This window comes from Dysidea avara, chromosome 8 (assembly GCF_963678975.1).
Source record: "Dysidea avara chromosome 8, odDysAvar1.4, whole genome shotgun sequence".
Classification (NCBI taxonomy): domain Eukaryota; kingdom Metazoa; phylum Porifera; class Demospongiae; order Dictyoceratida; family Dysideidae; genus Dysidea; species Dysidea avara.
The window spans coordinates 14,998,186-15,021,245 of record NC_089279.1 but is presented as its reverse complement, the minus strand read 5'-3'; the positions used below and the strand labels follow the sequence as shown (position 1 = coordinate 15,021,245).

Genomic DNA, 23,060 nt, shown 5'->3' with positions numbered 1-23,060 from the left:
CCGCCATAAAACACGAATGCGTGCTCGGATTGGGCTGAAATTTGGCACACTTAAAGAGCTCATTAAGGCGGATTCCCGTACCAACTTTGGTAGAAATCCGATGCACATTCACGTAGTTATGACCGATTATTTGCGTAAAATAAGGTCGAAGGTCTGTCACGCCTACAGGGTAAACTCCTTTGAGGAATCAGTTGAAAATTGATATGTAGATGGAGCAACCATCGTAGGAGTGCCTTTTTGTGGTTTGAAAGGAATCGGGATAAATACCATGGAGATATGACACAAAACCCGACCTGTGTCAAAATTACGCGATCGATTTTTATGAATAAAAAACTATTAGTTTTCGTGTCTACCAGGCAAACCGCTTAGAGCAACGAGCTGAAAATCAGTATGTAGCTGGAATAATCATCATAGAAATTCCTTGCAGTAGTACAGAAGAATCGGATTACAAACCACTGAGTTATGATTCGAAAGACAACTACATGTAACAAATGCAAGATCGAGATACTCTAATAGAACAGTCACCCTAATCAAGTATTCAGCTGCATTTATAATTTACTCAATTATATTACATTGCAAGTTATCCTGTAGGGAATTCAGCTACAAACAAGTCACCCTGTAGTCAGATCAGCCAGAAGAAGGTACCTAATAGAGAGTTCAGCTACAAAGAAACCATCATGTGGAGAGTTCAGCTCAAAAAAATTACCCTGTAGAGAGATCAGCTAGAAGAAGTTACCTTGTAGAGAGTTCAGTTACAAAGAAACAATCATGCAAAGAGTTCAGCTGCAAACAAATCACCCAGCAGAAAGTTCCGCTATGAACAGATCACACTGTAGAGAGTTCAGTTAGAAACAAGTCATCCTGTAGAGAGATCACCTAGAAGTATCACCTTGTAGAGAGTTCAGCTACAAAGAAACCACCATGTAGAGAGTTCAGCTGCAAACAAATCACCCAGTAGAAAGTTCAGCTATGGACAGATCACCCTGTTGAGAGTTCAGTTAGAAACAAGTCATCCTGTAGAGAGATCACCTAGAAGTATCACCTTGTAGAGAGTTCAGCTACAAACAAATGACCTGTAGGGATTTCAGCTACAAACAAATCACCCTGTAGAGAGTTCAGCTACAAAGAAATCATCATGTAGAGAGTTCAGCTGCAAACAAATTATCCTGTAAAGAGTTCAGCTATGAAAAGATCACCCTGTAGAGAGTTCAGCTATAAGAAGTCACCTTTTAGAGAGTTCAGCTACAAATTAAAGCAACCACCATGTAGAGAGTTCAGCTGCAAACAAATCACCCTGTAGAGAATTCAGCTACAAACAAATCTCCCTGTAGAGAGACCAGCTAGAAACAAGTCACCCTGTAGACAGATCAGCTAGAAGAATTAAGTTACCTTGTAGAGAGTTCAGCTGCAAACAAATCACCCTGTAGAGAATTCAACTACAAACAGATAGCCCTGCAGAGAGTTCAGCTAGAGTCAAGTCACCCTGTAGAGAGAATCCTGTAAAGAGCTCATCTACATACAAGCAGATCACCCTGTAGAGAGTTCAGCTACATTTCAAGTCACCCAGTAGAGAGATCAGCTGCAAATTATCCTGTGGGGATTAATTGACATGTAATAAATATATGCAAGAGTTCATAATATAATGAACTCTTGATATATTCATTATATATATAATTTGTACATTTACTGATAAAATCAGAATGAGTTAAAGTATTTATAAAATCTGCTTCATCTTTTTCTTTTTCCTGTGGTAAAGAAAAATATATAGGTTAAAAAGTCCCAAAGCTGGCCATAGGCCGGCTTTGGGGTATACAAATACAAAAAGAAGTGAAATCCAATCAAAAACAGCCAAGCTGTAAAAAAAGGAGTGCAGCCCTTGAAAAGGCTATAATGAAAAAAGATGTGAAATCCAAGGTGGCGGCCAAGGAATGGCTGTGATGGTAGGTTAATGGTAAAAATTTTAATAACGACAATTCTGGTGAATTTTGTGCCAATTGACCAAGCGGCACCAAATTCACCTGAATTGTCGTTATTAAATTTTTTACCATTAACCTACCATCACAGCCATTTCTTGGCCGCCACCTTGGATTTCACATCTTTTTTCACCATAGCCTTTTCAAGGGCCGCACTCCTTTTTTACAGCTTGGCTGTTTTTGATTAGATAACATTTACCATCACGTTCTTTTTGAACAGTGAATCTATTGCTGGGAAAGTTATGCCTTCCGGTGTAACCAGTGTGCAGGCAAAAGCTTTAAACAGAAATAATAAATTGCTCATCCAATCTGAGGTAAACTAATAATCATATCTTGGAAACACTGACACAAACCAAAGATTTTAGATTTTGCCTTAGTATGGTTCCCTTGCATAAAGAAATTATAATTGTGTTAAATGCAGTTTAGCCTCTCTTCTTGAGGTTGTGGTCACATTGGTAGATTATCATATGCTAGCAGGCAGTCAGAGTAAAATATATGTATGTATTTTTGTAATGTGTGTTATGTAAATATTATTGTAGTTTATAACAATAATACAAGAAAAGGTCTTCATGTTCAAAGAGGCAACCTCTGCCCAATTCTGTGATGAAGGAATTGTTGCCATCACAGAAGCAAGTGTTGCTTCTTTTGGTAATTAAAAAAATCAATATATTGATTCTTCTTCAAATGTTTAAGGTTCTTTAGATGCATAAGATTTTTATAATTTATAGCATAAGATTACAGCATTTTGGGGTCATCTTGTTTTAGGGATCCCACTATAGCTATGTACAGTATACCATATGCAATGCATATATGCAGTGTAACTTTTATTTACAGAAAAGGCAGCACTATTGAAATATGTATGCTTTTATTTGCTTAGGTTCCATCCCATTTTGATGATGTGGATTACAATTTGAAATGGTTTTGTAATAAGATTCCAGTCTTGCATTTACTTGGAAAACACAAGTTAATAGAAAAGGAAAGGTTGGATTATGGGTTACTCAATTTTGTGTGTATGTATGAATAGTTGATGAATAGTTGAATAGTTGATGAATGTATGAATAGTTGTGGACCTTAATTGGTTAACCAGACAGTTAACCTGTTTTTTTTTGTTACCAGTTTAAATTTACGTAACAGCTTAACTGTATTGTAGAGCATCCCTTAATGGTCACCTGAGTTGGCAGTGACCTTATCATAATGGCCGCGTAACTATGGTCCTGATTGATTCCCAATCAGTTTGTACAGAAATATTTTGCATTAAGCAGTCACCTATTACTACCGGTTTTTCAGTTATAAATAGCAATTTGTTACACAAAAGGCCTCTTACAGTATGGCCAGTTGTGACAGTTGTGATGGTGGATAAACTCGCTGCACTACTAAAAGAATAGTTTAATACTCATAGTTATCTTCTGTATAGATAAGCTTGTAGCCACTCCATGGCTATGCCTTACAAGCTGGTAAGCATCATTGCAATCAAAGTGCTCAAACAAATGGGATCATCACCTGAATTGTAACTTTATTCTCTACTTTAGCCATGCAAATTGGTTTATTACATAAGCAACCGATTGTAAACATCCTGATTTCCACATGCTGTATGCTTCAAACACTAACTGTATACAGAACCAATTGGTAATGCATCCAACTCATTATGTGACTAGAGCTGGCCCCTCATATTGTGCAATAATCAGACAGTGTGCCACGAACCTACATACATGCAATAGGTAACCTCATGATTGCCACTAAAAATATAATAAGGCAAATTTATTTTGTTCTAGCTACTTCTACATAACCAGGTGCCTTTGCTATGGCTTAATTATTATCTACAATATCATATAACTTTAACTCAGCCTTCTTCATTTCTTCTATCCGTTGTTACAGGTAGTATCATTGTAATTATCATCTTAGAAATGGCAAAATTCTTTCCAATGTAGATTGTTATATCACGCTCGATTATGCTATGATGTTTGGATAAAGATTAAGAAAATGGCCATTAACGTGGAGTAATGTGGTACAAACTGCTTACTTATAGGATATTACATTTATGAGATACGTATATGCCTTGAATGCATGGGTGTTGTGAGAGCCACTATAGTGGCATTTGCGTTTAATGAAGCACTTTTATTTATTAACATTGGGGCCCAAGAGTTAATTAAAGATATAACTTACAGTAGATAGCTGGCTCACATTACCAAAAGTGCTACTTTTGTTAGACTGCTCCAGTTAGCTACTAAGTTAGAAAGTTATTCAGTACATGCAGGAGTACAAAAAAATCATTGATGTGGTAAAGAAAACAGTGATGTGGGTAGGGATGAGAAACTAATAGTCAAGTTTATATGGCCTATAGTATGTTCACGTTGAGCTGAATCCTGAAAAACGGCTAAAAATTAAAAGTGGATTTTTTCTCAACACATTTCAGCCAACCAGATGATTATTGGTAACAGCAAAGGTGTCAACAACAGACACGTACGGTTTGGCTCCATTACAAGTTTGAGAAAGGGCTGTATTGGGAACTGTACTTATGTGGCTTCCTCATAGGAAATGTATTGCGAAAATTTTGATTGACCGTAAATATTATGTCTAACATTTGAACAACAAGATTTTGAAATATTTTTAGCGGGTCAAGCAGTACTACAAATGAGCCAAATTTCAAGATCGTGTGTAATTGCATCCATGAGTTATTAAATGTTTTTGAGGGTTCAGCTCAACGTGAACATACTATAAGCATAGAAAATTGAATCAAACATCATGTATGTATATTTGAATAATACACAACCACTATTCTGTTACTAGTTTCAATTAACTAGCTTTTGTTTTGTAATATATACATACTACAATACTTAATAATTGTTGTACAGTTGTTATGTAAGTTTTATGATTTATTATTTATTTTGCAATTATTACACTGCTTAGCGAAAAGCATAATGCAAATAGGCCTCTTTAAACAGAGGTGGATTTAGGGAGAAGGCAGGAGGGCCACTGTCCCCACTTCTGATTTTCTTTTCAATCTTGCTTATGGCTATGTCGACAGTTTTTGTTATATTATGATATATTGAAATCTTCCTGGTATTACTACACACAATCTGCTTACAACAATAAATTGAAATCATAGGCAACTGATATGTTTGTTTAAACTATCAGCATTAAATAAAATAGGAAGTAGTACTGCATAGTGAGCTGTTTTTTTTTCAAGGAAGAAATATTTATTGAATTGCCAGCCATCCGTGAAAATTTCTCCTCTAAATTTAGAACTAGATCAAAATAGCAACATCTTGGTGTTATAAATGCATAAAAGACTCGGCGGAAGAGAAATTTTTCCACAATCTGCAAAAATCTGTCCTCAAAAGTAACTACTATGAATATATGGTGCATGCAGGGGTTAAAAATTAATACAGCAGGAATAGGGACATTTCACATTGTAGATACAAGAGTTACTGTGTTTTATGTCTTTCAAGGTTCTATGATGTCGATGAAGGTGTTCAGTTGGTTTGTAAATATCTACGTGCTTATAAAAATTGCAAGAAGAAAAATGAAGGCATTAACAGGCTATACCGTGACAATGGTTAGTTTATTGTACAATCATGACTGACAACTGCCTACTTAATCATTATTGCTGCTATTTCAGCTACTAGACTTGTGAAGTTTGGTGATGATTCTGATTTAAAAGAAACAGAGTGCCACATGCTACTCAATATGTACATGCCAGAACATGTGAAAAGGAGTAAAGTGTTGCAGCGACTTTTCATAAAGTATGGACAAAATCTATGAGTATAAAATAATGTAAATGTCATTTTAGATATATGGAAAGGAGATGTAACTTTCTGGAAAATTTTCCTGGTTTTAATTTTAATTCAGGTAAACTATAATATGTAAGGAATGTAAAATATACATATGTATTTGTAATATAGAATTTTCAAGCATCACATTATTAATGTTGTACACTTATCTATTATGTGAAGCAGGGGAGTCAGCAGTGGCTACTGTCACCATCCCAAGCATTCTTCACCTCCCACAAGCTATTGATTGTGGTGGTGGTTTGGTAAATGTACGGGGTCTCGGCTGCCTTGTAGGATAAAAGTTCCAACTCTATTTTTTACGGCCAAACATGAATGTGCCCTTTTCTTGGTTATAAGGCAACAGGTACTTGGGTAAGATGGGAATTCGGCGTCAGGAGTCATTTCCGTTTTCCTCCGAATTCCCCATACTCAAGCCACAGAAAGGGGGACCACTGAAGGATGGTGGAACCTTTCACCCAAGTGGTCTGTTGTAGTACTTAGGGGGAGGGGGCTAGGTAATATGAATATATAAATATATATGAGACATGCTTAACCTGTGTTCTGTTGAATCAATTATCCTACAAGTTTGTAAATGTACTAAACTGATAGAGTCAATACATTGAACATATAGTATGTGCAATATTGTAACTAGAGAGCAACTGTTCCTGCACTTGCTTCTCTTATATAGACTACTGACCAATTTCTTCGATAGCTTGGCAAGCTCTGTTGGAGGGGTTTTGATATAGCGCTGGTAGGCACCACTTTGCCAGCGTCCCAACAACTTGATGTGGCTGTCTGGTATCCTAGCTTGGGTTGCAGAAGTTGCAGCTCCAATCCGGAAGCTGTGAGTGTTGTACTGTTTGCAGTCAAGCTTGAGTTTTGATAATAAGGAGTCCAGTGCTGAGCTAAATACTTGGCGGGTAAGGCCTCTTCCTTTCTGTGTAATAAAGAGGGGCCCTGCCTGGTCGCTTCTCATAGCTAAGTATGCCAGAATTGCTTTGACAGGGCAGATGGCACAGTCTGTTGCACCCAAGTAAATGTTTACACCTCTTCTAAAGGGGTCAGTCTTAGACTGCTTAATGGCCACCTGCAGTAAGTGGGGGTTGTCTCTGTTGTCAACTGCAATGTCCTTTAGGGATAGGTGGCATGTAGGGTCATAAGCAGCTGTGCTAGGTATGGTAAACTCACTCACTCGGAGGAAGCCAAAAAAGGCAAGACAGCATGCTGCCCAAAGCAAAGCTTCTGAGTAAGAGGGGTTCTTATGTCAAAGAATGCCTCTAATCCCGTTTAGGATATGTATAGTGATTGGTAGGCATACCCTGGACGGGTGAGAGATTGCTTGGTGTTTCTTGATCCCTTTTAAAATAATCTGGAGTCGCGGTGTAAGCTGCTGGCTGAATGAGTTATGGAGCCCCTTCAGGACGTGAATGTGCCGGACAGCTGAGAGGTAAACTTTGATGGTGGCCTGTGAGATGTTGCCAGTAGCTAGGTGGGTCACAAATAGTATCAATGTAGACTCTGATGCAGGTAAAATGCGCAGATTAGTGGCTTTACAGAAACTGGTGTACCGTCGGATGCCTGCTGCATAAGTAGTCCTGGTAGTTGCGGCCAACCCTCCCTCCAGGAATTGACGAGCAGATGTGATTAGCTGACCTCGGTCCAAATTACTGGGAACTGGTAGGCATCTAGGATAACCACCATTAGGTCTGATAGGGTGAGTTGGGTGCCCTTCGAGGAAAGTACAGTACAAAGTACATTATTGATATTGACAAGAGAAATATAAATCATTGTACAATAGTATGCTTAGAGAAGTATTGTTATGCACGTACAAATACTGAGAAGCAATACAATGCAACATCATAGTGTTGGTGTAGTCTTAACTTGGAACGTTATTCTGTGGATGTAGTTACTGTCCTGCTACTTAGAACAAGGTGAGTACTGCTGAGTCAAGTTAATGACGCGTCTAAAATGGCGCATGAAGGCTGAGGAGGTCCAGTCAAGGCGTCTAGGTGACAGAATCCGTAGCAACGGGGTTGGAACTTGTGTCGGGATGTGAGAGGCATTAGGGTGGGAATGTAAAAATTGGGCGGCTTGATTTCTAGATAGCTTATCTGCAGCCGTGTTGAGAGCTCCGGGGATATGAGCAGCTCTAATAGATATTTCGAAAAAGGCTGAAAAGAACCACAAAGATCTTAACAGGTGCATGACCACTGGTTCCTTCGATGATCCTTTGTTGATAGCATCAACTAGGCCACGATTGTCGCACTTAAATTCTAATATTTTTTGGGGGAGTAGGGGGCCCCAAATGGCACAGCTTATCACAATGGGTACCAGTTCCTTCGCCATAATGTCTATCGGCTTCCATTCGGTAGACCATTTCAACTGGAACCAAAGGTTATTGAACAGAGCTCCACAGCCCCAGGAACCGGATGCATCTGTCTCAATGAAGATATCCGGAGGCTGAGGGGTCATTGAGCATTCCAGGAAACTGACACCATTCCAGGCATGTACAAACAAGTACCACCATCTGAGGTCTGAACGAAAACCATCTGAAAGGCGAGTAAAGAAGGATAGGCGGCGGAGACGGGCTGCTTTACTATACATTCTGGCTACAAATGTGCGTCCCGGTTTCACCACTTTTGTAGCATGCTGCAGCAGGCCCACTAAGGATAGTATCTCTCTTCGTGGCTTTCTTTTTCTTTAGCCAGGATGTTAGCAGGCTGCGAATCCTATGTAGTTTATCTGGTGGCAGGTGTGCCATCATTTCTTGGGTGTCCAAGGTAATGCCTAGAAATGTGAGGGTATGAGATGGCCCTTCCACTTTTTCTAGGGCAAGTGGGATACCGAGGGTAGAGCATACCTCCTTAATAGTGGCTAAGTTACGTGCACAGGTGGGGGACCCTGGAGGCCCTAAGGTTAAGAAGTCATCCAGGTAATGAAGAACTGGTGCAATTCCCTTTCGAGTGAGTATCCAGGAGAGCAAATCAGCTAATATATTAAACAGTTTTGGGGCTGCTCGAAGTCCAAAAGGTAAGCAGGTGTCGATGTAAAGGTTATGGTCCCAATGCATCGCTAGCAGGTGACGGTCGGCGGGGTGCACAGGTAGTAACCGGAATGCACTCTTAATGTCGATTTTTGCTAGTAGAGTGCCTTGTCCTAGTTGCATGATGCCCTGGATGGCAGAATCAATGGTTATATATGTGAGGGAGCAGAGGTTTTTGGGGATTCCATCATTGACACTCTTGCCAGCTGGGTGGGACAGATCTACTATCAGGCGCCATTTTTGGGCTGGTGGTTTTTGAGGATGACCCCGAATCTGCTGATGTGTGCATCAGGGATAGTTGATCGCTTGAATGGGCCAGCGACCCGATGATGGGCAATTTCATCAGTAAGGTATTGCCTGACAGTGTCTGGGTGCTGAAGAGCACATTCTAGGTTGCGCTTGGCTGATTTCAGGGGCTGTGGCAGACTCTTAAAGCCAATACGAAAGCCCTCAGAAATTCCGGTGATGAAGAATTTCACTAGCTCCTGGTTAGGGTGGCTTGATAGAAGCCCAGCCCAGTTCTTTGAATTCAAGGGGGTTGTGATGGCAGTGGCTTCATGTGGAACTTTGACATCGACAGGTAGGTTGGCAAGGAGGGCATTCCATGCAGGGACCCATTCTTGGTATGGGGAACAGATGTAGTCCAGGTGAATTCCAATGATATGTTCCCTTGACAAGGCTGTAGAGGAAGACCAGAGAATATTGCAGTGGCCTCACTATATTGTGTGCGATGTATGCATGGCAAAAGTCTTGCTAACATACATAGAGTACCCAAAACATGGCAATTATGATGCATAACAGTTTGTACACACATGAAAGCAAGTCATATAAGGAAGAGGAAAAAAAATTACACTAATAGCTACACTACTGAACATGACAAGGTCTGTTATGCTTTAAAAAAAAGACAAACTTAAAGGTTCATTAGTGCTGGTGGTCCCTTTTGCTGCTGAGTGGCTGCCCTCTTTTCTCTGTGCGGGCACTCAATAGCCTTGTGGTTCTTGTCAAGGATGCGGGGGTTGTGCACGCACCGATAACAGATGTGGTCAAAGCGGCATGAAGCACGGGAGCAACCCTCAGGGTTTTCATTCCATTTTAGACAGATTTGAAACTTGGGTTCGGGAGCTGGTTGTCTAGGGGGGCGATACGTGTTGGCTGGAATCATCAGCTGTGATTGGCCAGGTTGGTAAGTTCCAAGGGGGTAGTTCGGAAACACCATATTCCAAATAGTGATGTCAATAGCTGACCATATCTTTATGTTCGCAGCCGATGCTTTCAGGCGGAATCTCCGATCATAGACCACCCAGCGACCTGCACGTTGGTAATGGGAGGCAGATATGATCAAGCTTTGGTAGCCCACTAAATCAGCCACACGTTCTGGGGTAGAACGAGAGAGTACCGCAATGTATATACCAAAGCATTGGATCCAGTCAATGATATTATTTACTTCATTGAGTTTTGTCTTGTTAGTATGGCGATCCTCCTTTTCCACGTTAGCGTCAGCGGACCCCAGGTGGTCTGGGAGCAGTTCTGACATCTCAACAAATATCCCCTGCTTAATTCTTTTCACTAATCGGGCTGGCACTGGTGGTAAGCCATCACTAATTAAGATAGGAAGTTGGTGATAACCTTGGTCTTCGGTCTCTGAGAGATCGGGGGTTTGGCGAAGCGAGTTGAGTTCTCTGACATGCTCCAGTTGGCTGCCGGTCAGGGTTTCGTCAAAGCCTACGAAGAATGAGTGAGATAAGAATAGTAGGGGAATGGTCACATAAGATGCACGACAATTAGCCCTGTATGGGTACAATGTCATTAAACTACGGAGGTGGTGACAGCAATTGGATTGGTAATCAAGGAGTCCACGTACGTAGCCAATATTTTGAGTTTGGGACACATACAAGTCCAATGAGGATGTTAGTGGGCATTATAAGGAGTAATCAACAAGGCACTACCCACCATCCCTGGGGAGGGGGGGCTACAAGTCATAATAAAGTGTGTGGGGGGGGGGCGTCCGAGCCCACAGTACCTGGAGTGGGTAGCTACCATTGCAACGCGGGAATATATATATATACACACACAATTGTAAACAACTCTTAAGTTGTACGTACCAAACTCATTGCTGGAATCGGAGATGGCTACATCGGTGTCCTGGGTATCTTCTAGGTCGTCGCTGTCTTGTGAAGTCTCAGTGGGCTCTGGGAGTCCGTCCCTGACGGCTTTTACTATCGCAGGTATATCTGCTGTGGTTAGTGGACGAGTCTTCTGACGTTTGCTACCGTGCTGGGTGGACGAGTCCGTGGTCTTCCTCTTCCGAGTTGCAGCTAAGGATTGGCTAGCATTTCCACGCTTCCTCGAAGCTCCAGCGCTGGATGTCGGCCTGGAATCTGTCCGTTCCGTGCGGGAATCCGTTCGTCTCGAGCGGGAATCGGAGCGAGAAGTAGCACCACGTGTAATAACGGAATCTGTCTTCTTCTTGGCCGATTCACTAGTCTTCTTGGTGGGGTCTGTCTTCTTCTTGGCCGGTTCTCTCGTCTTCTTGGTGGAGTCTGTCTTCTTCTTGGCCGATTGGCTTTGCGACCCACGTTTGTTTGATGTTCTGTTGTCTTGCTTCGCCATGAACCTATAAACACTCTCAAGTAACACTCTCACGCAGCTGTTCACTGGTCGCGTGGTACTGACTACGCATGCGCGTTTACTCTAATTGATGCCCTATTCTCTTTTTAATGCTACCTAACTCCTGCCAGGGCAGAGGTCTGGTGTTTCGTTCCCCCCATTAACTACGTTTAAAGGTATTTTTTAAACTATATGTTATGTTAACAGCAATGTGCAACTCTATTTTGCACTGTTACCCATTAATTGTTAAGCTTTTTATATGTAACTAGTGTTTTTACTTCTTTGTTGAGAATTGATGGGTATATGTGTCAGGAAGCCCAGATAAGTGCAAGGCCAGTTTGGTAAAGTGTATGATTTTAGTAGTGTGCTTGATTCTCGTATAGTTTGGTACTATGTATTTATGATATGTCACCCCTTGGTAAGTTTCATGGTGTAACATTATCCATGCAACTTGCTTTAGTGTGCCAATACAAAGACAATAATTTAGCACAAGTTGCATGTACTTACACATGTGTACGTATATGCACGTACTTAATGTGTGCCAAATTTCAAGATTACAGAGTGAGCAATGCATTTTGCATCATATAATTAATTTGTACAAAAAAATGAATAAGATAAATATAGGCTGCCAAAAAAAGCAAAGAAATTAAGCTGACCCTTGCGAGTTCATAATAAAATTTAATGCACGTAGCAATTTTGCTAGAAATTCCCACATAAGGTCCTGTTTTTAGAATAACTGGATTCTTTGAACACCAGTCTTTTATGTAAATTGTTTATTGTAAAAATGCAGTAATCAAACATTGACAGCAGATGTTGTTTACACATTAGATACTGGCGTATTTATAATAACATTGCTTATATCAACATCATTACCCCAGAGACCTGGTAGAGCTAGTTCTTTAGCTATATGTAATATTGATAGCATAATATCAAGAGTACATAATAAAAATAGGGAGGGAGAGTGTCTAACTGCCAATACAGCCTGTACAAAATCACTGCGTATTATTGAATAGACAATGATCTTTGATGGAGTTTAACTAGTTAAACTAGGTTAATGTTGCGGTCAAGCATGCGTGTGTGTATTATGATAGTGACTAACCCGAAGCTCCACCATGACTAGGGGGAAGGCACACACGTGAGAAGGGTTAGCAATAATTGGAGAACAACATTGCGCATGCATTACAAGAAAAAGGCGCGTGGAGAGGTGTTAGAACAAATGGTGCTACATGGCACAGCGATCTTGTCGTTTCGTTAACATACCGCCTAAAAAGGATGCTGCAAGAGGGGCTTTACGGCAGAAAATGAAACAGTCTTGGAACTATACCGGAAGTTCAACGCTGCCAACTCAATGAGACATTCATCGTTTCGTTGATGTGCCGCCAAAGTGACACACGGGAGGGCGTCACAGAAAAGCCAAGGAACTAGACCGGACGTTACCACCAGTACATTCGTCGATATTCCGCCTAAAAGATGCCCAGAAGAGATGCAGTAAGGCGTTACAACAGGAGATAACATAAAAGTCAGGGAACTTAACGGAAGTTACTGCTAACACAGGAACCAATGGAGGCTATTAAACAGCTTCCCTAACGCGGAATAACGTCTCCACAATCGTCCAGGAGGTTACAAGATTGCTCCGTTTTTAACAACTAAACCTATATATCAATGATGCCAAGCAAGTTCTAATTAGCTACAATATATTTGTCTTTGTTGTTCGTAGGCAACTCCCCTTCCGTAGATGCTGTTGGGACCTTACTATTAGGGACACTCCTTGGTCTCAGGGTCCGCAGTGCCCCGGCGTGGACCACCGGGTGAATGTGTGCACCTCTGTAGTGCCTTAACACATGCCTCCTTAGCATACAAACTGCAATAATTTGGCAAAGGGTAATTTGCAACAAGCAATCAATGTTGATCGGTAACAAAGAGCGTTCACCTGGGCAGATTAAGGTACTGCCCCCACACCCACACCTCACCTCCCCCCCCCCCCTAAACGAATAGAACACTGATACATACTAATATGGGTGTGGGTGTAATATATAGTGTATGTTAGATGTTAGTATTTCCATTTGTAGTCATTCTGGTACATGTATTACATTAATTTTACAACAAAATAAGTGTGTCTGAGGTAATAGTACAGACAATATGCGACCACCTCCACTCCTCCATAGATGCCATTTGGGACCTTAATATAATGAATACTCCTTGGTCTCAGGGTCCGCAGTGCCCCAGCGTGGACCGCTGGGTGAATGTGTGCGCCTCCATAGTGCCTCCTTATTAGCATACAAACTGCAATAATTTGGCAAAGGGTAATTTGCAACAAGCAATCAATGTTGATTGGTAACAGAGAGCGTTCACCTGGGCAGGTTAGGGTATTGCCCCCCCCCTCTAAAAGAATAGAACACTGATACATACTAATATGGGTGTGTGTGTGTGTGTGTGTGTGTAATATATAGTGTATGTTAGATGTTAGTATTTTCATTTGTAGTCATTCTGGTACATGTATTACATTTACAACAAATAAGTGTGCAAAAAAAATAAAAAATTAATAGTGGGGAGGTGAAGCATGCACCACAGACAGTCCCAGCAGGGAGCTTAGTAAACCCCCCATTTTTGTTTTCCATTGTCTTTTCCATCTTGAGGCTAGCTCAGGATGTGACAGTGCAGGGTTTCTATTAGGAACATTGTGGCATGCGGAAATTCTTGTGGCTTCAGAGAATGTTAGAATCCCCAAGCATTCCTACCTCCAAGCTTTTGTAGTAAAACATGCTGTATACATCATGTAAAATTGTTGAAAAGGGGCCTATTTGAGAATTAATAGGAGAATCCATGGAACCCTGCACACCTACCGCTCACAACAGGGTAAGACCTGCTGACCAGGTTAAACTGATAAGCAACATTAAAACAAATTAACACTTCTACTGATGATAGAGATCTGCTGATAGGTGTTGAGCGCTGTTGATAGGTTTTGAATAAAGTAAAGCTTTTGCTCTACCAATGTGTGGATGCTCTACCCATATAATATGCAATGATTTTGGCTGAAGGTTTGTCCTAGTTGGACACTCTCCCTCCCTATTTTTATTATGTACTCTTGATAATTGTTAATAGTAGTGCTTGAGTAAGGAAGTTCATCACCTCAAGCGCCTTATTTATTTAGTATTGAGATAATATCTATGCTTTTTATAGTAGTGATATCTACTATCCACACAAAAAACAGCCAAGCTTTGAAAAAAGGTGTGGTTTTATAAGCCTGGGTTAAAAAAAAAGTTGTGAAGTCAAAGCGGCGGCCAAGAAATGGCTGCAATGATGTTTATGCTAATAAATTTTAACAATACACACAGCCAGTATTAACATTTATTAGCATTAAGATCATTGCAGTCATATCTTGGCCACCACTTTTGATTCACAACTTTTGTAACCCAGGCTTTTAAGACCGCACATTTTTCACAGCTTGGCTCTTTTGTGTGGATATCTTTTGTAATTGCAAGTTCCAAAGCCAGTCTATGGTTGGCTCTTGACACTTCCTTTTAACTCGCCTTTAAACTTTTCCTCCTCCAGGAATTGTCAAAGGCTGCGTGGCTATATGTAGTACGAAGAATTGAATTTTGAAGGTGCAAAGATAGCTGGGAAGATTTGACTCATGGGAGATTCCCTATATACTCTGAGGAAGTTTCCACAGCAGAAATGATTAGTTACCATTCAAGCACTATTGAGCTACAGATACATGAAAACAGTGTTTTGTTGGTTCCTTAACCTGTCCGCACCAGATGTACTTGGCAGCACAACATTCTTGATGTAGGCTATTTTCATATCTTTTTAGTACTCTAAAAGAGTGCACATTTTTAGAACAGGCACATGCCCACAGCCAGGCGTGCCTGGTTTACTGAATTTATTTTTGTAAGAACATGTGTGTGTAGACTGTGTACCTATCTGCTTATCTATCTGCTTATCTATCTACCTATCTATGTTTGTCCGTACGCACCCACATGAGCAAATCCTTTTAGTGGCAAAAAGCTGTCAACCTATGAAATTAAACACTAAATGAAGCTCGTATTAAACTTGAGGATAGGTAAAGTTTGCACTGAGGCAATACCTTTTTGCCGGTTTTAAAAATGGATATAGCGACTCTTTACACACTTTGTGAACTACCTTCCCATTGGGTTCTTCATGTATCTAACTACTGGAAAACACCGTAGCAGGCCTTTTAAGTAACTAAGAAATGCATATCTCTTCGACTCGAAAAGGGGTGTGTCCCTACATACACATACAAAAATGAAAGGTAGCCTTGAGGTTTTGTAGAGAGAATTTGTGGGAAAAAACAGTATAGACAAACTATAAAACAGTTGAGAAGATACTTCTGTGCGTACTAAGTTGTTGAAAGCGGTCTGTTTTAAATGCGCCTCCTTAGCAATGCATAGCAATGTAATCAGAGAATTACAAATTAATTCACCAATTACGAAATCTGAAATTACAACTACTGCATTATTACAAAGCAGAAGCTTAGTTAAAATATATTTCCAGCTATGCAACTAGTGCCTGGGTTTTAGAAGTAGCACTACATCAACTTGTTTCTAGGCACTTCAAAGCATATAGAATATTCTAGAATTTCACTGATGGATCTATGAGTTATGTACTAAATCAGAACTTTCATTTTTAAGCTAGAAATTAAGTGAAGTGAGCAACTGACACGAGTGGCAGAATTGTAAAGGCTTGGGTATGTTATAGGTGTGAAGGTGTCTGGTTCAAAATTTAAAGTTTAAATATCTTCAGACTAAGTTAATGTTGGACACGATAGCAGCATCAGGCATTTGATTGCAGCGGAATTACTTAGGAAAGTGTGTTCATTTATTGTAGTAAAAGTATGCTCCTTTTACATCATGCGTTATAAGTATTTAATACTAGCCTGCTACAGTCCATGTGTATGGCTACATGATGTTGATGAATTTATGTATTATGGTGCCATTATGTTTACATACACTGCTTACTTGCTGTTGTCTTACTTGTATATATTTGCATATATAGCTTAAGTGCTGTTGTTACATTAACTTACATTGCCAGCTTGCTGTGATATTACATTATGTATACTGCTTACCAATTGCTGCTTACCAGTGGCAGATCTAGAAATTTTCAGAGGGGTTTCAGATTCCACTTAACTTCAACCTAGCTGTAAGTCGAAGACCAAAAAAACTATTGCAACCCCCTGTATCTGCCACTGCTTACCTCTTACTTACTTACTTGTTGCATTTATGCATTTTTACTTACTGTCCATTGTTACAATAGAGGACTTGCAGCTGACGTAAATCATCATAATTGCTAAGCAGCTATAGCTGTCGGCCATGTTTCAGGACAGTGTGGTGGCTGAAAAGCGCTTTCTCAGGATTTGATACAGACTGTAATTAAGTGAATCAGTGTTGAATTGTGTTGTAAATACCTCCCAGCTTGTTAAAAAAGGCGAAGAAGTTAGAATTGGTGAGTAATGTATCGAAATTTAATTAGCCACCTATTTCACAAAGCCAATGATAAGATCCTTTCTTTCAAAGCCAGCCCCACTTCCCAGTGCCACTATATCCAGCACTTAGTAAATAAATCTCGTTACCTTCATTCTGACCCAAGATGCGCCATACAAAGTTGTCCCGAAACATGTCCACCTAGCAACCGTTGCTTCACACCTGCAAGTCCTCTATATATTGCTTCCTTGCTATTATACATTTAGTAATACACATATTGCATACTTGCTTTTGTTACATTTATGCCATGTATACTTACTTGCTGTGTTATATTTATGTATATCTCCCTATATGTACATGGCTTACTTGCTGTTGTTACGTACATGCATATTGCTTATCTATATAAACATATATTACTTGCTTGCTATTAGTGCTGAAACGATTATTCGGTTATTTGACCATTCGGTCGGCATGACACTATTCGTTAACACACTATTCGAATAATTGTTAATAACACTTTGTACGCTGTATTCAGATGGAAAAGCCAGCCTTGAAACTTAAGATTGTGAATGTAGCGATGTACAGTATCTATGCCGTATAAATTCTATTTTAGAAAAGATAGAAATAGCTATGAGGCTTTTTACCTTGCTTCCTAACAAAAGGTTTCAGTGCTTATTTAATAGAAGTATAAGCTTAAAGAATAATCAAATATTTGGTCGTTTTGCTAGCAACTATTCGAATAGTAAAAATTGCTATTCGTTTCAGCACTACTTGCTATGTGTTGCCTGGTTACATTATGTATGTAATGCTCATTTGCCATTACAACATTGCTTACATACTGCTGCCACTGATATATACATAACTTATACTCACTGCTGTTACATTATTTGTGCATATACTGCTGTTTTACATGCTGCTGATACTATTAGTGTACATTTTTGAGCTCACTGCAAGTTCCATTGTTGCTCATCAAATAGGAGTACTGACATGCAGCTCTTACACGGGCCAATGTCAGCTCCTCTAATGGGAGTGTTGACATGCAGCTCTTTCGTGGGCCAATGTCAGCTTCTCATTGTGAGAGGTGTAACATTTCTATTGAGTGTTGCCTTTCAAATAAGAGTGTTGAAATGCTGCTCACATTTTCAGCTCCTTATCCTTGAGCTCCAACATGATGTTTACACAAACAAGTGCTGCCTCTCAAGCTGGAGTGTTGGCACATTGCTCTTCATGAGCAAGGGTCAGTTTCATGCATGTTCGAGGGCATACCAGCATGCAGTCACATTTGTGACAATGTTGGCCTTGCTGCTTTGAAGCAGAGCATGGAAAGGGCTCTAGCTGCATTTGCAGCATCTCCATTCCTGATAGAGGAAAAGTGATAGTGCTGGGTCTCAGTTTGGATGGTTGTCACCCTTTCAGACACCCAACATTTGGCCTAAAGGAAGGAATTTGGAGCGTAGAACACCTCTGCGCACCAAATCCCTTACTTGCCTAAGTACCTGTTTATCTTGAAAAAAATAAGGGCCTTGTAGACATTTGACCTCAAATTCAGACTAGATAATTTTAACCCAAAGTGACAGCCAGGACCTGGTACACTTACCAAACCACCATCACTAACACCAGTTTGTGGAAGGCAAAGAGCTACTGCAGCATCCAAGAAGCAAAGGTACATGTTAAAGGTTATAGTCAAGTGGTCAGCATTAATTGCAAATTTTTTCTGGTGTTTTTGCACATGTTTTTTTACTTTTCAGTAAGTGACTCTTCTATTAGAGTATCTCGATTGCGGTTTTTTAACATGTTTGGTTTTGTTTTATATCTCCTAAGCTAATACTCTTAATACTTTTAAACACAAATGGTTTACACTACAATAGTAACTTTATCTACAGACCAATTTTCAAGTTATTCCGTCAAGCGGATTACCCTCTAGGTGTGACAACAAAGCACTTTTAAAATCTTTAAAATCACATGTAATTCCATTATTCTTAGTTCTATCTGTATGAAAATTGGGCTATAAATGTGCTGAATTATTTTCGTACTGCCATCCAAATTTAAAGTTAGTCGACTAAAGCATGCACAAGTTATTAAACTTTTTCTAAATTGTACAAAAATAAAATTTGCGTAAGAAGATTAAGAAGAAAACTACAATGAAAATAAGACCAACTTTGAAGCTCAGTGATGGGTGGGTGGATTCAACTCAAATTTGGATTAGGATGTACCCTACCCTGGGGGAGTTTCCACAGTAAAACTAGTCAATTTCCATTCAGGCACTATTGAGCTACGAATGTGTGGAAACAGCATTTTCTTTGCTCCTGTAAAATACACACTTGTCTGTCACACGTCTGCACTAGCTGTACTTGGCCGCACAACACACTATCATGTGTTCTGATGTATGTAGCTTGTAAATTTTTCTTTATAGTTGTTTTGGTTAACTTTTTGGGATGTTACAATAATTCTGTTGCTCTTAAATTTTGTGTTATAATTATATTTAAAATGTGTTGTATTGTATGCCAAATAGGATGTGGTACACTATTTAATCAAAAACTTGTCAGTAGTAGTGAGCTCCAGCAAATGGTCAAGGATAATATGCTTGTTAACCTGAAAGGAGCATATTACACAAATACTTCAAAACTTGGTGAAGTACTATTGGAAACAATGTTGCAAGAAGTTTCTGAATTTTGCAAAATTCATGTACAGCAAAATTGGGCACCACAAGCACATCAACAGGTACCTTTTAAAAGTATCATTATACTGTGTGAATTCTTTTGTGTTCATAGTTAATATATGCAACTGATCAAGGATTAGGAACTATTCAGCTAATTACATTAAGGCCAGAAGATCTTGATAAGAATCAAATTAAGAAGTTTAAAGCTTTAGGAATTGAAATTCCTAGCGTAAGGTATGCTTGATGAAATGTTGAATATTTGAAATGATATAGAGACTCTGGCAACATTTAAAAGTGGTGAGGAAACTCTTGATTCAAATTTTCCCAATATCAATCATTGTCACCCTGTGCCTTGTACAAACCTGAGAAATACGTGCCCAGGCTAAATTCATTCTTAAATGTCTGGTCCAAAATTATCATGAACTATAATAACAAACAGTGGCTGTCATATTTGTGTATTTGTATTAGGCACCAGTTAGAAATACTGTAGCACATGTGCAAACATTGACATATACGTGAAACATTAATACACAGGACTGCTCTTGCTGTGAAAAGTTATCTTGCTTTAACAATTACTTGTTCTTATGAAACATAATGTGCATTACCAGAAGTAAGAATTCATCATTGACTGGTGAAATGTCCTAGCAAGATTAAATTTGGTAGGCCGTTTCCAGATTTGATTGGCCATCTTGTCTCCTGGGAAAAGAAAGTGATATGTAGCTGATGTGCTTCAGAGGACAGGATCACAGGATATTCACTATTGGACACCATGAGCAATCCTTCACAAATCACTGAACACCTTGAAATACTTCTGACTCCACCACATACATTTTAGGAGCCCATTTTCATATGGACTCCAATGGCGGATCCAGGATGGGGCATTTGGGGAAAGTCTCCCTCACCCCTCCCTGTGGAAGAGCCGTCATACTAGACACCTTGTCAGATCAAAATCAATTCTGTTAACTGCATAGTTGTTACCTCTATTCATTGCAAACTCACCTAAAATCAAAGCTAAAATAGCTGTCAAACTCACCCAACATGCACCTTCGTATGTACTAAGTGCCTCTAAAATAATTATCGTGTTACTGGTGTTTAAGACTTTCATATCCAGCTTTTAAAGACTTCACAACCATCTGTAAAGGTCATAAATCAACCTACTAAGGAGTGATCATTGCTGCTTAAAAAAATACAGCAACAAGAGAATCTGCTCTCCCCAACCACCCTGTTTAATTGTTCCCCTCCCCTTTCCAGCTCCTGGATTCATCTCTGGACTCCTATTAAATTTTGTTAATCAAAAATGTGTACATGAACTAACTATTCTAATGTGTATGACTAACTACCTTACAGCATGATGGCTAAGATAAAGTACGTGAGCTATGAATATTTACCAGGTTAAATGCCACAGCTTTAAAATTAAATTAATAAATCAATAGCCACACCTCATCTAAGAAACATGCTCCAGTACATATATTAAACACATTAACTGCCACATAACAATCATTCGGCTACAGCAACAACCGCTACCATCCTTTAAGTTATCCATGTCAAGCCAGCTTACCCTTGGCCATGAGTTATTATGTGATATTGCTAGTTTCTGCTGTTTTACTTCAAGATTAATTGCTACATAAGTTCCACTGTTTTACTTCAAGATGAATCGTTAAGTATATCCATGTCAGTAACACCAAGAGTGCATTACTCCCGGCCAATCTGACTCAACTGGATCCTGCCAAAAACTAGACACAAGTCGCTATAAATCCATTTGCTCAGTAGACTTGAATATCCTGAAATTTAGATAGTCTAAAATGCTTCCACTCTTCTGAAGTCTTCATAAAGCAACTTAAGTTTAAATCCACCAATGTGTGCACCAAAATATTAGAACAAATCTCCTGTCGTCTGTGATCACTTGGTAACATCCTATAAGTCGAATCATTGCTGGGACATTGAACAGCTGTGAGGTGTGGTATAAACTTTGATGTGACATCCCCCAGTAACATCTGTTATAGCTTGATTGATTTTTGATTGTGTGAGCTTTTACCAACTGTGTCTTGCTGCTTGTTGGAAATTTGACCGAACAAGCATCCAAATAGTCGGTCAAAACGTGATTTTGCTTTGAAAATGGCCGATCACCGACTGTTATTTCTGGCACTGAATGTGTAATAGTGCATACTACAAAATAATTGTATACACAGATGGTAAAGCTTAAATCAGTGATACCTATACCATAGTGTTTTTCCTGTCTAATGAAGAGCCTTGTGTTTATAGAATAAAGATGTGTTGGTTATGTACATTTGTTTATTTGTTTCATCTTTACTTAACTTTGTGATTATCTTTGTTTACTAAAATACCTTCATGCTGTGCATGCACAGGCAATATATGGCAAATACGATACTTCAATTATTTGTGGTTAACAAGTTGCATCTTCATAAGACATAAGGTCAATGTATGTCAATTATTAGTGAGTCTGCAATGTGCTAGCAAGGAGAGTCACATGTATAATATCTACATATCTACCATTCATACTTTGCAGTTGCTAATGTCTAGTTGAACACAAACTGTTTTAACATTTAACATGGACTGCACATGATGGTCACTTTAATGAGCACTGCCTCAGATTGTACATGTATTACGTATGTTGCATGTGTACATGATTACTTGATGTTTTCATTTTGTCAGAGAACTTTTGGATAGAAAGAAGTTGGATTTTTATCTTTCACGTGCTCTTGGTGTTGAATTGAAAGATGAAAAGCTAGAAGATATTGATAAATCACATTATGTGCTTACATTAGATTATACAGTAAAGGTATGTACGGGGGGGGGGGGGGGGGTATATGTAGACAATCCTCAATTGAGTTTAAGCATGCTTTTTATGCTGCAGAGTTTGTCACATGTAGAGTATGGTTTTGGTAGAGCTTCAATCAGTATTTTTAAAAAGTAACGAAACAAGAAATGAATGATGGTATTACAGCATAGCTCAGTGGGAAAGTCCCTACTTTGGCACATTAGCTGTAACAATTATTTAATTCAGTGCCAAAGTAGGGACTTTCCCACCAGGTTATGCTGTAATACCATCATTCATCTCTTGTTTTGTTACTTTTATTGCATAGATCTCTACTTGATTTTTTAAACCGACTTTTTTAATACTAGTTTGTTTAGTTTTTGTTGCCGCTCAGAGATAGACTATTCTATTAGAATATCATAAATGCATGACTGCTGTATTAGAGTGACTGTTATATTAGAGTATCTCAAGTCAGACAAGGGGTGTACAGCAAGCTACACCAATAAGGTCTTGTTCTCTGTTTAGCAAATAGCTAGATTGTGAATGGGTGTGGTCTCCGTACTGTATCGTGATTAGTCAACCTAGATGGGTGTAGTCGCAAACATATCACACATTAGTCTGGTGACACTCACTCTTTTGCAGGTGCATATCCCATTAGCAAAGTTGCAGACATCTAGCTAATGTGCCTCTTGTAGTAGCACCAGGACTGAGGCACTTTAAGAATCCAGCTCTGAAATAATCCTGTGGCATCTAAATACAGTGGAACCTCTCTTATCCAGGCGGTCTGGTAC

The 23,060-nt window shown here is 39.5% G+C and overlaps 1 protein-coding gene across 1 annotated transcript in view; it reads left to right on the top strand.

The window, feature by feature from the left end:
• Nucleotides 1–23,060, top strand: part of LOC136264789 (putative uncharacterized transmembrane protein DDB_G0290641) — a 79,643-nt gene that overhangs the window by 1,063 nt on the left and 55,520 nt on the right. The window contains exons 2-8 of the mRNA XM_066059558.1: nt 2,851–2,954; nt 5,423–5,529; nt 5,593–5,716; nt 5,764–5,822; nt 19,347–19,555; nt 19,606–19,727; nt 22,167–22,293. Of these exons, the coding sequence (XP_065915630.1) occupies nt 2,851–2,954; nt 5,423–5,529; nt 5,593–5,716; nt 5,764–5,822; nt 19,347–19,555; nt 19,606–19,727; nt 22,167–22,293 (852 nt within the window). The remainder of the gene's footprint in view (nt 1–2,850; nt 2,955–5,422; nt 5,530–5,592; nt 5,717–5,763; nt 5,823–19,346; nt 19,556–19,605; nt 19,728–22,166; nt 22,294–23,060) is intronic.